Genomic DNA, 16,983 nt, shown 5'->3' with positions numbered 1-16,983 from the left:
GAAGCATTTGCATTAAAATAGTTTATATTAAAATAGGCTTGTACAAACTTAAAGCCTTAAGACGTGAAAAGTCAGGTAAAAAAGTATACATTAAGCCAAATGTCGCAGCTAAGCGTAAAAACTTCAAATGCTTTTCTGAAAAACGAAAACAGAATCAACTGTATTTGATTCCTGTACGATGTTATAGTTCCAGCAATCCTACTGACGTCCCTGGGTGATGATGCGATCTAATGGTAGATCATTTATACGCCCACTAGGTGGCAGTGGTGTAAAGCATAAGGACATTCGTCTCTGAGTTGGTTCACACAGTCGTATAAAGCATAAAGATATTCGTCTCTGGGTGGGCTCGAACCACCAACCTTTCGGTTAACAGCCGAACGCGCTAACCGATTGCGCCACAGAGACGACGGCGTGCACGCTACTGACGTCACAGCGTTTTATGCTTTATGCGATAAAAACACAGAATAACTGATAGTGATGTCCGGTTCGCGAACGAATCGTTATTTTGAACCGGTTCTTTTTAGTCGGCACTGATCCACAATTTTCTAAAGTTTCTCACTTTGTTTGAGACATGCCTTTCAGTCCCTACGACTCGAAATAAACCAATATCCCGGAGTATTCGTGCCTCCTGTAACTCCAGCAGCACTGAAACATGCTGCAGACTGAGAGAACCGATGAGCACGAGCAGATATACCGAGCATGCGTGTACTACCGAACGACCGGTTCTGCTACAGCGGTTCTCGAGTCACCACTACACTGAACCGAGAACCGTTTCTTTCGGACATCACATGTCCGACATACTGAGAACCGATGAGCTGGAGATACTGAGCATGCGTGAAGCTAGAACTGCTGCTGTGCTGATATATTATGAGCGGACTTGAATGAGGGGGCGGATTTGACGGAATTAAGTTTATTTAACAGACACAACTTACTGGAAAGTGCAAATGCAACTATATTAAACAACATTTTAACATGATGAACATGCAGCAACTGTTCAGTCAAAACATGTAAATGAATATTACTATTTACTATTACACGTTATATTATAAGCTGGATTTCTGTAAAAAGTTGATGAAGACTTCACTTTCTTCATATCTGACATCCGCGTTTACACATCAGTGCCAGTATTGGGTGCTTTCTTGACAATACTTTTAACACTATTTATACACTCATACACTTATTTATCTAACACACACACTTAGTCTACACCTCAAATTTGCACATAATATACCTGTACATACAAGCTGTCTATTGTAATATACCTGCACATACAATTGTCAATTTATATATTGTTATTCCTTATTTACTTGTTCTATTTTTTTATTTAATTTTTTATTATCTGTGTTTTTGTTCTGTCGCTGTCATTCTGTTGCACTGCGGAAGCTTCTGTCACGAAACAAATTCCTCGTATGTGTAAACATACCTGGCAATAAAGCTCATTCTGATTCTGCAAAACGCAAATGTAAGAAACTTATCCAAGATGATGATGATGACGATGGTTATTACTATTTATCTTAAGTTCTGACTACAAATGACTTTATTTGAATGTGTTTTCATTTGCCGGGATGATAGAATTGACGTCATTACGTGTTACGTAAAATAACCGGATTTTTTGAACCGGTTCATTGAAACGAACTGTCCGAAAGAACCGGTTCGCGGAAAAGAACCGGACTTCCCGTCACTAATACAACATGACAGATGTTTAAATGCATTAAGAAGTGCAAAACATTGCGCCCAACGTGGGGCTCGAACCCACGACCCTGAGATTAAGAGTCTCATGCTCTACCGACTGAGCTAGCCGGGCTTGCGACACACAGTAAGACGCAGTTAAACTCACATAGCCAGCTGTAGCGTTACTTTACTATAATAGTACATGGCATACAAAACAGCCTACATCTACATTTCTACTAAATGCACTTACACTTGATGCTAGCCTTCATTCTTCATGTTTACTTTAAAATACCCGAGACCCAGACATACGTAAAGGACTGGTGTGTTGTCACATTGTTTCAGCGGTCTCGCATTAAACAAATTGACTAAACAGGAGTCCAAACCAAGCTCTTTTAACTTACTAGGTTCTTTTTTCACTGTTAGGACAGATAACGTTCAGTCCTCTTGAAAAGCGCTAGTAGCCTACTGCGCGCGTTCCTACAAATATAACAACTTACAGCAAAGACATGCACTGCGTTCGATCTTTTCAAATGTACAAAATAGTTCTCAAAACTTTGTCAATTGAGGTCACTGATAAACTGTATTTTGTGCGTAAAAACAATAAACGACCACATAGAATTAACATGATGAAAAACACTGTGCAAGTGCAGATGAAACAAATTGGTCTCAAATGGGGGTAAAATGCTTTCACATTTTAAGAACTCGTTTTAAAACAGCAAAGGCAGCGGAGAAGATGCATACGCACTGATTTGATGGCTAGGCTATATTACAGACACAAACGTGGTCTGCCTTCAGAATAAGCATAAAATGGCTTCTGATTCCAATCCCCTTTTACAGCTAACTAAGCTCATAGGGAACTTACAGTCATCTCTAACCCAAACATAATTTCACCTATAACAATAGGCTTACCTTTCGCTCCACCAGTCAAATCGTGGTCTGAGTTGAAGATCACATTACCGGTGATGGGTGCTAATCAACCCTAATAGCATATTTAACAAACGATGCCTGTTTGCGTTTTTTGAGAGCGTCAACGGTTTCTATTTACAACGTGTTATTGCAGCGTTGAGCGAAGTAGCCAATCACAGACATATCTGTTGATTTCTTGAACGCAATGGCCAATCAAATGGGTTTTTTACATTGCGAAATCAGCGCAAATCCCGCCCCGCAGCTAATTTCATTACATCAAACCCAGTGACAACATCCTATGAGCTGCATTGGACCTATTCAGGTGCATCTCAATAAATTAGAATGTCGTGTAAAAGCATGCCACGCCGAATTGAGGCAGTAATTAAAGCAAAAGGAGCCCCTACCAAGTATTGAGTACATGTACAGTAAATGAACATACTTTCCAGAAGGCCAACAATTCACTAAAAATGTTTTTTTTATTGGTCTTATGAAGTATTCTAATTTGTTGAGATAGTGAATTGGTGGGTTTTTGTTAAATGTGAGCCAAAATCATCACAATTAAAAGAACCAAAGACTTAAACTACTTCAGTCTGTGTGCATTGAATTTATTTAATACACGAGTTTCACAATTTGAGTTGAATTACTGAAATAAATGAACTTTTCCATGACATTCTAATTTATTGAGATGCACCTGTACATGGATTAAACCACACTCTACACCCAGCGGTTGGGTTACTACCCAGAAGGTTGGGTTAAACATTTAACCCAACTGCTGGGTCAAAACAACCCAATTGCTGGGTTTGTCCCTATTTTACCCAGCACTGGGTTGTATTTAACCCAGCATTTTTTAGAGTGTGGTTTAATCCATGTATAGGTCCATCGCAGCTCATAGGATGTCGTCACTTGGTTTGATGTGAACTGGAAAACTGTACGCCCAACGTGGGGCTCACGACCCTGAGATTAGCAATGAACCAGATGGAAGAAGCAGGAACTCACTAGACAATAGACCAGTGTGCGGAAGTGTACAAGCTGTAAAAAACACATTGAAAACAAAGTGAATGTAAAACCTGTGGCTGGTTGCATAAAAGGCTTAGTCTTACAAGTTAGTCATCTAATTGTTTAGTTTAAGACCTGTTATATCTTTTTTAATCAGTTACAAATAAACGTAGATAGGTCTTATTTGAATGCAAAAAAAGACCAAGAATGATTACCCCTTGACACAGTCTTAAGTTTATGCAGCTGGCCCCTGAAGTGTTTTCTCAGCAAAACCTGAGGTGATTTCCAAAGAGCTCTCCGAGATTAAACAGTTTGAATAGTGCCCTTTCAATTCAATTGCTTTAGGGTTTTTCTTCGTCTTAATAACCAGTGTTATTAATGATTAATGATTTACCCAAATGAGTTGCCGTGTTTATTATGGTGACATATTGTAAGTATTATAAAGTCCATAGAAATATCAACATGTAAAAGACCTTTTGCACCTTCCAGTTTGAGAACTTCATGTTTAATACATTAATTTTTAGAAAACATAAAAAAGCGAAGGCATTCAAACTGCTGTAATTGTTAATAATCATCCTCTATTTCAGACACTCTACAGTGCGACACAACACATGGTTGGACAACATTTCTTCTACATATAAAAAAGACTGAAGATATAGATATCTGATATATGAAGATATATTATATTTTTAAGAAAAAATATCATTGTAATATTTAATGGGAAAATCATGGAGGTGGAAATATTTCCATTGGAAAGCATCTACGTTTTGCTACAGGAAGCATGTGAAAGGAAAGGGAAAAAAGCCAACGAGTCTGACTCTGTTTTTTTTTTAAAGGTAAATATATATACTTTATGCTGTATTTAAAATGGAACATTACTTTAAAGATTTTTTTCAAAATAATAACAAAAAAAGATAAAACATTAAAGTGCAGAAGCAACAGGCTGTTAATGCATATGGCTGCTGCATGTCTGGAGGTGAAGCATACCAGTTATATGTAAAAGTTGCATTATTTGGAAATGACTTGCAATCTTGCAATGTATAAATCATTACAATAAAATGTTGGCCTGTTCCTCAGACAAACCTATAGGTTTAATACAGAGAGTATTGAAGCCTGTTGTAGACACACAAGTCATTTACTAACAGTCTTTTATGGTGCTTTTATTGAGTGATGTGGTGGTCGCAATAAACTGTCATTGTATGGAAATGATCTGTGATCCTTTTTTGCACCAAAAAATTACATCATATTGGGTTAACTTTTCCTTTTAAGACATTCCCAAGACATTGGGAAGTCGTGGCCTAATGGTTAGTGAGTTGGACTTGTAACCCAAAGGTTGTGGGTTTGAGTCTCGTACTGGCAGAGATTGTAGGTGGGGGGAGTGAATGTACAGCACCGAACTCCCAACTGCTCCCCGGGTGCTGCAGCATAAATGGCTGCCCACTGCTCTGGGTGTGTGTTCACTGCTGTGTGTGTGTGTGCACTTTGGATGGGATAAATGCATTGCACTAATTCCACATGTCAGGTTTAAGTGTAATCTGCATACATAAAACTAAGTGCAAGTGACTTCTCTTTAGGACATATATGCAATACATTTCTTTAGGGATTTAGTGATGGCATTCGGAGATGACGGTTATGTCTTCAGTATTGCAGAAGGGTATTTCGAAGGGATAGTTTGCTATAACACTAAATCTTTCACAAAGAGAAAGTGAAAGTAGATGTGGTGTGGTATAAATATTCTGCAGGTGAAGCTGAGGTGTAGCAGTGAACATTGAAAGCCAAGCCTAAGTGTGGAAACTATCAAAGACATGGACATGATATACAGCTATGTCAGCTCATGGTAAGTTACTCCAATTTCATTTTGAAAATTTGCAGTATTCTTTGTACAGGATTTAACTATGGCAAAGTGTGTAAAACAGCACCAAGGGTATGTAGTGGAAGCAAAAGCATGATTAGATTAACTAAAAATGTTCACATTTTACCTTTACAAAATAAAGCTTACTTAAAGTGATAACTGAAGTAACAGAAGTGGTAACACTTTAGATTAGGAAACACATATTCACTATTAACTAAGATTTTTCCCTCAATAAACTCCTAATTTGTTGCTTATTGATAATAAGTAAGGTAGTTGTAATAGTTACGTTTAGATATTGGGTAGGGTTAAAGGATCTAAAATATGGTCATGCAGAATAAGGCATTATTTAAGGCATTAATAGGCTTTATTAGCTCTAATAAACAGCCAATATGCTACTAGTAATATGCACGTTAATAAGCAGCTAGTTAACAGTGAATGGTGTTCCCTAATCTACAGTGTTACCAAAAAGTATATAATATGACAACAAAAATAGCCTAATTTTTAAAGGTCAGATCAGGTAGAAATAGGTAAAAACAGCACTTTCACAACCATATTTAAACCTCTTCAAATTATAATAACGTCCAATTATTATAATAAGGAAAACAGGTTGTACAAGTTCTGTTAAACAGGTCGCGTTGCATCCGGGTTCAGGTGTTTTGTATGTGCTTTGTTAAATATATTAGTGTTGTTTTACTCAAGATGCCTTCAAAGGAGCTACCAAAGATGATCATAACTGATGTCCATCACATATGCTTACATTTTGATATTAAAATGTAATAAAACACCAACAATGAAAACAACTTGTTAGCTGATTACCTTAAAAGTCCATAAATATCTAGAAAAAAAAAACTAGAAAAGCTTAGCCTAGAGTAGATTAGAACAACGTTTTCATTCATATGCATACTACTTTGAAATAACCTTTGATTGGTAATGTGCTTTGAAGGTGGGTAAGATCATTCTCCTGGTGGACAAGCAGCAGTTCAACACCTGCAAACAGTTCGACAGCGAATCAGAATCAGACGGAGGCATCAGAGAGTTCAAACGAAAGTATGGTGGACATCCAGCTTTTCTAGTTCATCCACTTAGCTCATTATGTTTAATGGATGTTTTGTAGTCACTTAGTGGAGACACTTGACTGAATTTGTTCTCATTATCTGAAACATCTTTTGATTTTGAATAGTAGTGTATGAAATCATTCTATAATTTATTGCAGGCATGACTGTGATTTAAATCCTGAAACTGCAAAATAATAGTGAAGTTAGTCAACATGGATTACAATAATTGACTTACTTTCTTAATACACATTCATGGTCTTATTGTGCACAATTCATCAGTGTATTTTAATACACATAAAACAAGTTTGGCTTTTAACAAAAAGCATTAATTTGCTCTTTTCAGATGACATCCAAGTCACAAAACCTCCTCACACATTGGTGTCTGAGGTCCAGGAGGGGAACAGTCCTGAACAAACCACTGTAAACTCACATTCGGGTCATTCTGGTATGAAACGCCTACTTTATAACTCTAACCCTATACAAACAATTCCCAATGGATGAAATCAACTCAAGTTTTTGTGATCTTGATGTTATTTAATCATTGTTTTGCTGTCTTATTTCAGATCATCCTCACATCCCACCACAGTACTGATCAAACTCATTCACTGACCCTGATGAAATCGCCAAAGTAGACAAGATCAACCTCAATGTAAAATGTGCTGGAAAGACCATGGAAGTGGACATGTTCCCACTGGAAAGTATCTCCGTTTTACTAAAGGTGGCCTGTGAACGGGCAGGGAAGAAACCAGAGAAAATGTCGCTGGTTTATGAAGGTAAACAAAGCATTCATTCATTGTTCTTGAGGTTGATCTGATGCAGAGCATGTCATTTGTATTGAATCATGAAATGGATTGGCATGGAAATATGAAATATGAATATTATGTACTAAAAACTTTAGTTTGATGAGTGGGCCTGCATATCATTAATTGCTAACCTTATTTATTTTTAGGAAATCGTCTGGATGTGAGCAAGACAGTGAGTCGCTATGGACTACGAGGAGGACCCACCGTACATTTGATTCATGCCTAGGAATCATATCTCACAAACAAGTTCTGTTAATACACAAGTACACTACATCAAATATTGTAAAAACGCATTGTTATTATTATTATTATTATTCAGTGATATTATGTCCTTTAAAACAGTCTTTTCATTTATTGTTAAAAGTATAGCCTAGCATTGCCGTTTACAGTCTTATATATGTAATTAAATTAATGTTTACACTGTTACCGCTGTAATGTTATTTTAATGACCATTTTTTTAACATATGAAATATATTTTGAAAACACTATAAATAAAAATGAATTCACTCAAGAGCAGCACTGACTCACATACATGAGTTCATTAAGACATAGTAGCCTATTTTTAATTTTATATCGGGACACTTTATAGCTGAGAACAGTTGATTGTTATTCAGCCATCAGGGACTTTCTCTGACTGTAAAATTTGAAAATGTAAACAAAGCGTATTACATACTGTTAATATTAGCGTAAAGTTCTGCCAATGACATTTATATGGATTAAATTAATATGGATTAAAGTAAGTGAATTTGTTAAAAATGGATGAAATTTGTTGGAATTTTGTTTCGATTCAAGCACATGCCAATACCGTTCGAGTGCGGGTTGTAACGGAGCATTTCATTGGTTAGACACACGGAATGGACACGCCTCTTTCACTGAACTAGCCGACTAGAGCGCATGTTGTTCGATTGAGGTCGGGAGGTCATTCCACCAGCTGGGCACAGACCAGAAAAAGGTCTGTAAGAGTGATTTGGTACCTCTTTGGGATGGCACCACAAGGCGCCGTTCACTTGTAGAACGCAAGCTTCTGGAGGGCGCATAAGTTTGAGCTAGAGAGTTTAGGTATATTGGTGCAGCGCCAGTGGTGGTCTTGTAAGCAAGCATCAGTACCTTGAATTTGATGCGAGCGGCTACTGGTAGCCAGTGTAAACTGATGAGGAGAGGAGTAACGTGAGCTTTTTTTTGGGGAAGGCCCGCCAAGAGAGCATTACAATCAAATGAACAACTCATTTTGTTATGACAATCCTACAAAAATAATGCCCCTGAACACAAGATGAAATATGAAGGGCACTCTGGAAGCTTCTGGTTGTTCCAGGAGATTGCTGAGGGCCTTTTCCTTGTCCTCTTCCTCCATTATAAGGAAAAGAGGCTCTTCCACTGGCCCCCTGAGCAGATGTCTATTGTAATGGAGCGAGAAAGCGTAGCCTGTTATCCAATTGGAAGGGCCTCTTGTAGGGTTTCTGCACTGTAATATACATGTATCTTAAATTCAAATTGGTTAGAAGGGGGAGCAAATGTAATGTTGTACTGGAAAACAACAAAAAATAAGAATATTCTCACTGTAAATGGCACACAAAAAAAACCTCCTTGTTCCTTATTTAACAACTAAATAATCACACCAATAATTGGTTGCAAAGGTGTATAGTATAGCCTAAAATAAATAAATAACTACACTGGTAAACTATTATGCAATAATAAATTGTGAGTACATATATTAAACAAACAACTCGAGATATTCTTACCTCTACAGACAACTGCCTTGTTGAAGTGGATTTGAAGATGACTTATTAATTTGACCAGTTTGGCTGGCTTAAACATGCTGGTCAAGCAGAAAACTGCTGGTAATTGCTGTAACACTCGTTGCACTGCTGCAGCTCAGGTAATGCGTCACCTCTCTGACAGAGCGCTGGCGTTCAAGAACTCAAAGTCCGGTTTGCGTTGCGCGACGTAGGAGCCAATGTTTAAAAGCGTGTGTCCGTATATGTCTCTAGAAGAGATGAAGCCACACACATTTATCTCAATGATGACAAATAGGATTAAAATAACTAAACTACAAGGTAATATTAACACACAAACAATGCATATAACAGAGGGAATTAAAGCAAACTATTTATTTTTATGAATAACAAACGTCTTCAAAACTTCACCTCAAGGCCCATTTACAGCATGCAAATGAAAATTAATCGAAACATCCACAGAAAAAAGTGATATACTATAAAGTATGACAACAAATTCAAGCTTCAATATAAGATAATAAAGCCAAGCACACATTAAGTACTTAGCAGACAAATGCTTAACGTAATACATTCGATAATTATTAAACATATAGCAAAAACATTACAGACTACTCACCGTGTGCTCTCGTTGTCAATAACTCCGCCCCTCACTTCCGGTTCTGTGACTGCTGGTGCTGCGGGTCTGCAGCTGGATATATCTCGACTAGAGCGCATGTTGTTCGTTTAGGTCAGGGGTCACCAAACTCATCCTGGAGGGCCGGTGTCATGCACAGTTTAGCTCCAACTTACCTCAACACACCTGTCTGGAAATTTCAAGTGTATCTTGATTAGCTGGTTCAGGTGTGTTTAATTAGGGTTGCAGCTAAATTCTGCAGGTCGTCTGGGCCTCCAGGACTGAGTATGGACACCCCTGGTTTAGGTCATTATGTGAGAGCAAGGAGAGAAGAATGATGAATATGTTAAAATGTCCGATAACCAATTCATTTAGGCTATTATTGTTATTTGTAATGTTTTAAGTCATTCTCAGAAGATCAATGAAAATATCTTCTTTGTTGTAATTAATGTGTAAGCACTTATGATTATGCTTACTCGCGTTAGATGTGTATTCATGAAAATGAATAAAGAATAATACAACGAATTAATGATTCACTGATGCAACCTGCAGATTAGAAGGGACCACTGAACGAAAGCGAGAATCAGTGAGTGAATCATTTTGGTGAACTGGCTCGAGTTACTCGGATGAATCAAAAGTCCCAACCACCACACTCAAAAGACATTTACAGGCGCTATAAACCAGGGCTGTCCAAACTCAGTCCTGGAGGGCCGGTGTCCTGCAGAGTTTAGCTCCAACTTGCCTCAACACACCTGTCTGGAAGTTTCTATGCCTAGTAAGAGCTTGATTAGCTGGTTCAGGTGTGTTTAATTAGGGTTGGAGCTAAACTCTGCAGGACACCGGCCCTCCAGGACCGAGTTTGGACAGCTCTGCTATAAACACTCAGCTGTAGTGCAGCAACAGAAACCACGTGATTAACGCGGAAGTTGTAGCCCTTCAGTGAAAGTGAAGTCGAGCACTCGCTCGCAGATCAGCGCCCGCCTGGTTCTGACTGGAGCTTTGGGTTTTGCGCTTCTGGTTCTGGTTCTGGTTCTGGTTCATTTCTGTAGAATCCTGGGAGGTTCGACGCGCGATTTTAGACTGAAATCTACAGCAGCAGAAGCCCATTATCAGTGAGAATAGGTGAGTATTTCAAGCCATTTGCTTTTGAAAATGATCGATGTTGCATAAGTTTGTGCACGACTATTAGAAGAGGTCTCAAGAAGATCCATGCATTGTGTCCTTCTGTCTGTCTCTTTTCACTCGTTCTGCTTTAAACGCGTCTGAAGTCGGTATTTCATTGTTTCATTGTAACGTTACAGTTCGACAGTCGTTCTAGTCTAAAATCCCATAGAACAGTCTGCAGGCATTGCTTTCTCAACACCAGGCAGGATTTGAAGGCTTCATCAAGCTCTTTTGTAAGGCAACAGACTGAATGGCATTGACTGTAAAGGTGCTGAAAAAAAGAGATTTATAGGATGCATTTGAAATGAGAACACTTGCATGGGACATACTATATGTCAAGCTTCCCAAAGTTATTTGCCTCAGGAAAATCCCAGTATACAATTTGTGAAGAATGCATGAGAGCAAGCCACAGCAGATTCTCCTGCGGAATGGCATGGCTTTCAGGATTAAGATGCATGTTGAATATGGTTTGGTTTAAAGGGTTATGACATAAACATAGCCCATAAATTTCCTTGTTAGAGCAATCCATATGAGACATTGACCCTGTTTGATCTCTCTCTCTCTCTCTCTCTCTCTCTCACTCTGTGCCATGTTAGTACAGACTGGAACTGGTTCATATCTGTTGCGCCACTGTGGTTGTCACTTCAGCCAAAGTGTGTGGTGTAGAGATGGAGGGAAATCTGTGTGGTTTGACATTAGATTTCTGGTCATGTTGTAGTGGAGAAAAGAAGGAAATATTACATGAGCAATTGTCCATTATTTCTGCACTTCTCACTCTAAATTAATTTGATAATTTGTGAAAGTAAGTAGAGAAATAGGACAGAGAAAGAAAATGAAAGACCACAACTGCCAGGGTTTGTTACTGTAAAATTAACAGGATATTTTCCTAACTGTGTTATCCATCCTGAGTCTTCATACCTTCAGCTTTCATGGGGCCTGTTATAATGTATAATATTAAAGTAAATGGACTGACTGAGAAAAGGGCAGCAGGTGTATTTTGTGGAGTTTGGAATTAGCAACCACACCCTTTGAAAAGTGGAATGTAGTTATTATACTTGGTGCACAAAAGATTAGTTATAGCATTTGGTGAACATAAAATGGTTATTGCATTTGGTGCAGAAAATTTTTTATTGCATTTGGTGAACAAAAAATAGTTATTGCATTTGGTGCACAAAAAATTAGTTATTGCACTTGGTGCACAAAAAATTGCTATTGCATTTGATGCACAAAAAAGCAATTTTAGCATTCGATGCACTAAATTAGTTATTGCATTTGGTGCACAAGTCAGTTACTGGTGCACAAAAATTAGTTATTAGTGCACAAAAAATTAGCAAAATGCCATGCAAAATTCACTGCTATGATGCCAGGGTGTTGCTTAGCAGTTGCTAGGGTATTCTGAGTGGTTGCTAGGTGGTTACTTGCTGGCTTAAATTAAAAGAGCCCATCCACAAGTCTCCATGATGGTTTTGTCTGTTTGTATGTAAGTCTGATTGCTTAGCAAAGCAATACACACTATTCGATGCTTACAATTAGGGGCTTGTTCAGATCACTAGCCCTAAGCATGAGCAAAAGAAATAGTGATGCACCTTGAAAAAGCACTATTGAGTGTTCTGTTGAAATCAGAATAGCAATGAGAATGTTTTGCGTTTATGTTGCAGTGCTGAATGTCTGCTGCGATTATGATCTGAGCTCTCTGCCACTTAATTATGTCATCAAGCTTTCTACTCGCCGATGTGTGCATTTATTTAACATCTGACACCCTGCTCTCGCAGTACGTCTTTGATTTGACAGTAGATTGGATGGGCTTTACCGAACAATACTAGACAAGTTTAACGCAATGTCTTGATGTATATGAATCCCTAGTGAATTAGAAAGTCCCTGCATATTCGTTCATCCTAGTTCTGGAGCTTCTCTAATGAGTTGCAGAAAGAGAGATCAGATAAAAGCACAGTCCCCATCCAGAGGAAAAAAGACATAAAGCGATAAAAAGACAAAGACTGAAATTTTAAAATGCTGGCTTTTCAAACAGCAACTGAAAGATGGAAGTCATCAAGGCACATCCGAATCCACTGCATGCATATAACATCCCGTCTACCGTGATTCCTTCATCTGGTCTGTTTTGAGGTCTGGATTTGGGCCCCGAGCGGTCTAATCTTGGACTGAGTCTGGTCTCATGGGGTCCAGTATGGGTTGGGGTCTCATTACTCAGTGTCTTGGTGTGGATCTGGGTCTTGGCTTATAGTTTACAACAAGACCACAGTCTGTTTCCAGTGTATGAAGCTGATAATGACCTCAAACATTTCTGGCATGTTATCTTCAGCATTATAGAGCATTTGCAGGAATCTCACTATATTGTATATATCAGACCTTGAGGGAGGGTCCAAAAACTTTGTTGTAACATTTGGTGTACAAAAAAAGTATTTGTTGCTTTGGATGCACAAAAAATTAGTTAGCATTATTTTATTTAATATGGAATAACACACAAAATGTGTTATTTGATATGTATATATATAGAAAGAGAGAGAGCGAGAGATAGTTCTATTTTTATTTATTTTATTATTTTTATGGCATGTCTTTGATTAATATGCAAAAGGTTAAAGAGGTCATATGATGCTGCTAAAAAGAAACACATACACAGAGCGCTACTGAAGAGCAGAAGCTGGTTTGCGCTCTGCCGGATGCGCTTTTATACTTTCTGGTGCTTACGTCACCCCGCTCGTGACGTCTCGCTACTCCATTGGACTGATTTGACACGTGCTTCAGAACGCGGTCACACAAGGGCGTTCCCAAAGCGACTTCGACGCAGCTCGAGTTCCTGAAGGGGAACACACAGTTTCTCTTTGGATTTGAGACTTTAGTCTATGCAACTTTACAGATCTTCTGTATATATATCCGCTCTCTCTGTATTTCTCACACTATCAGCTTCTGTTTATTGATTCCTTTTTTGTGGTTCTCTTTCCGTCTTTCTCAGGGTTGTTTTGAGGTCAGATGTCATCTGCGATGAGGCCGTAACAGAAGCTTTTCTTGAGTTTGGTCCTGATTTTTGCCAGAATGGCCACTGCTAAGAAAGGTATGCCTCTTTCTCTTTTCCACCCTCACAATCAAAGTTTATATTTTTTGCAGCAGGTTTGGATTTATAATTGTCAAAATATGAAGTTATGAACTGTGGGCGTTTCCTCTTCTTTTTTGGTGTAAACAAACTTGCTTTCTCTGTCATTTGTCACGCTATATATACTGACTATTGCAGAATACAGACATGAACATTATCATTCATAATTAGTGGTGCTTATATACTGTTGTTCATATGCAGTTATATGCATATTTTCTGTTTTGTTAATTTCTTTTCAAAAGAAAGGATTTTCAGTAAGATTTTCTGACAGAAATTAAGGCTTTTATTTAGTAAGGATGCATTAAATTAATCAAAAGTGACAGTAAAGACTTACAGTGTTAGACAATATTATTATTTAATATTTAAATGCTGTTATTTGAAACTTTAAATTCACTAAAAAGTCCAGAAAAAAAACCTGTATCGTGGTTTCCACAAAAATTCTGAAGCAGCACAACTGTTTTCAACATCGATAATAGTAATAATAATTTCTTGAGCACCAAATCAGCATATTAGAATGATTTCTGAAGGATCATGTGACACTGACGCTGAAAATTCAGCATTGCATCACAGGAATAAATTACATTTTAAAAGACATTCACATAGAAAACTGTTATTCTAAATTGTAATAATATTTCACAATAATCCTGTACTCTAATCCTTTACTGTATTTGAATAAAATAAATGCAGCCTTGATGAACATAAAAAATGTACTGAATCAAACTAAAACAACCTTTAAAAAAAGGAGTTGAATAAGCTTTTCATAATAATCCCAGTACGCTGACTTTAAACTTTTTTCAAAAAAATGTCAATCTGCTTATGAGTTTTGACGACCTGCTGCTTTTTCATTCTCAGGAATGAGACTTCGAGAGATTTTAATAAAGCTTGAACAATAATGAATTCTCTCTCAGTCGGTGGTGACTCAGCAGTTGCAAAACAAGTGGGCTGTTTCTTATTATCAGGAAATGTGCAAGAGCTTGTGTCTGTTTTCACAGAAGCCTTTCCAGAGCCGTCGAAACAAGTCCCAAAAGATAAAGTCTGTCTGCTGTCTTTCCACTATTTATTGTGGTAATTAATTTGTCTCTCGCGACTCTAGTTATTGTCCGGAGACACAAAGATGGCCTCCATTTTGTTTTTGTTTACGAATGCGATGAAGTTTCATTTTGGATGAAGGCAGAGGGTCTGTTGTCATGCTGCGTATTGTTGCAGCAGCTCCAGAACATCTACAGTTTCTTCAGCTCAGACAGCTGTGCAACATTCACAAAGCATCTTCCAATCCCTGGTTTTGTCGTTGCATGTTAAAGCACGAAACTGACCCCAGAACAGCTTTTTGGAAATGCTCCTTTCCATAGGCCGGTTCTCAGGGGCCAGATTTCTCGTTGTTGCCATGGTTACGGTGTGAAGTTTTAGATGAGGTTCATAAAATGCGGTGCCTCTACTGCACCGCCAGGCATTCGTTTAATAGAGAGCCCGTCCATCTCTGGTCCCAGCCAGACTGCAGCGTTTCTGATTTGTTTCAAGCAAAAGAACGACGACACATAAAGAACAGCTCTGGGTTCAGATGTGATTCAGCTCAAAGAGGTGGGGTGAGCTTTATCCACCCTTAACTAGCAGCGATCCTAGTCACATATGGAAAATATTAATTACTCAGTTCCTTATGCTCCAAAATATTGGATCACTTTACCAGCTGATGGTAGAGAAACACAGACTCTCAAAATATAGATCTTAAATTAAAATCTTATATGATTTTGTAAATGTTTTTCAGGATGGCTTTTATTTGATAATATTTTGATATTTTGATATGATTATATATATGCTGTTTTTATAGTCTATATTTTATATAGGGTTAAAATACGATAACTTTCCCCCAGTCATCTCAATGGCAAAAAATATTTGATTTGATTTGATTTCTTGCTGTTTTTGTATTCTTCTTTTCTGTGTAAGCACCTTGCTTGCTTTAGAAGCTTGCTTTAAAAATAAAGCTGTTTATTATTCATTAATAATAATAATAATAATAACAACAATAATAAAACCATTTAATCTATTTTCTTTACCTATTGGCTTTGCAGGGATGCTGGAGCCTTTATTATTGTTATTATTATTATTATTATTATTTACTTATGTTTTTATATTCTTGTTTTCTCTGTAAGCACATTGAGAAGCTTGCTTTAAAATTAAGTGTTATTATTATTATTATTTACTTTTGTATTTTATATTCCTGTTTTCTCTGCTCTGTAAAAACATTGAGAAGCTTGCTTTAAAAATAAAGTTTTTTGTTGTTATTATTTATTTATATATTTTTGCCAACAAATAATTTGGCACTGGTAAAACATGTACTATAATATTTATTATGATGTTGTTTTGACATTGCATATCAGGATAGTCACTAGTGAAACGTCTGGTTTCTTGTGGCGCTATCAGCCAGTCAGCCTTTTCAGGCATCTATCAGGCATTTGGGGCTCAGGAAAACCCGAAAGTCATGGACATTGATGCATAAACTCTTCAGGCCCTGCTGGTGCGGTGATCAATGCTGTGCTCATAGGTCATAAAATGTAGACTACACTTGTAGCCAGTTTAACTGTAGATCTCCGCTCCAGGACAGAGAGTATTTTAATAGTGTACAGATGTCATCCAGACCATGAGACGCTGGTTGGCAGGTCTATCTGTCACGCGATAAAGTGTTTATAGTGCTCTACATTGGGCGAACAGTTGGAGTCCCATAACCTCTGTAATGAGGCCAATAATGCAGACGCTTCTGCTATAAATGCCGTCCTGTCCCAGCTTACATTACGTTATGTGTAATTTTATCTCTGTGCCACATGACCTAGAGCAGCAGGCAAACAGCATCACCACTGACCCTCCAGACTCATATCATTCTCATATGTGACCCTGCAGCACAAAAGCAGTCTTAAGTCGCTGGGGTATATTTGTAACAATAGCCAAAAATACATTGCATGGGTCAAAATTACAGATTTTTCTTTTATGCCAAAAATCATTAGGATATTAAGTAAAGATCATGTTCCATGAAGATATTTTGTAAATGTCCTACCATAAATATATCAAAACTTAATTTTTGATTAGTAA

At 37.7% G+C, this 16,983-nt stretch overlaps 1 protein-coding gene, 1 long non-coding RNA gene and 2 other non-coding genes across 5 annotated transcripts in view; 2 read left to right on the top strand and 2 right to left on the bottom strand.

The window, feature by feature from the left end:
• Positions 1-331: 331 nt before the first annotated feature.
• Positions 332-405, bottom strand: trnan-guu (transfer RNA asparagine (anticodon GUU)). The gene has a single exon. It is a non-coding gene; the product is annotated as a tRNA-Asn (tRNA).
• Positions 406-1,731: 1,326 nt separating this feature from the next.
• Positions 1,732-1,804, bottom strand: trnak-cuu (transfer RNA lysine (anticodon CUU)). Its single transcript has one exon. It is a non-coding gene; the product is annotated as a tRNA-Lys (tRNA).
• A 4,573-nt stretch (positions 1,805-6,377) lies between these two features.
• Positions 6,378-7,544, top strand: LOC107662352 (uncharacterized). The gene is made up of 4 exons (XR_001631205.1): positions 6,378-6,472; positions 6,824-6,925; positions 7,044-7,253; positions 7,430-7,544. It is a non-coding gene; the product is annotated as an uncharacterized LOC107662352 (long non-coding RNA).
• A 2,590-nt stretch (positions 7,545-10,134) lies between these two features.
• The window catches only part of LOC107662339 (UPF0687 protein C20orf27 homolog), an 18,382-nt gene continuing 11,533 nt past the window's right edge, over positions 10,135-16,983 (top strand). The window contains exons 1-2 of one of the 2 annotated variants that reach the window (XM_016452322.1): positions 10,135-10,215; positions 13,765-13,863. In XM_016452322.1, coding sequence (XP_016307808.1) covers positions 13,845-13,863 — 19 coding nt within the window. In that variant the 5' untranslated portion in view covers positions 10,135-10,215; positions 13,765-13,844. Of the gene's footprint in view, positions 10,216-10,540; positions 10,752-13,764; positions 13,864-16,983 lie in introns of those variants that run through there. The other variant, XM_016452321.1, reaches the window with a different exon arrangement.

Source organism: Sinocyclocheilus anshuiensis, unplaced genomic scaffold (assembly GCF_001515605.1).
Source record: "Sinocyclocheilus anshuiensis isolate Anshui unplaced genomic scaffold, SAMN03320099.WGS_v1.1 scaffold579, whole genome shotgun sequence".
NCBI classification, from domain to species: Eukaryota; Metazoa; Chordata; class Actinopteri; order Cypriniformes; family Cyprinidae; genus Sinocyclocheilus; species Sinocyclocheilus anshuiensis.
Note: the sequence above shows the minus strand (reverse complement) of the source record. Positions and strands in the feature narration are given on the sequence as shown.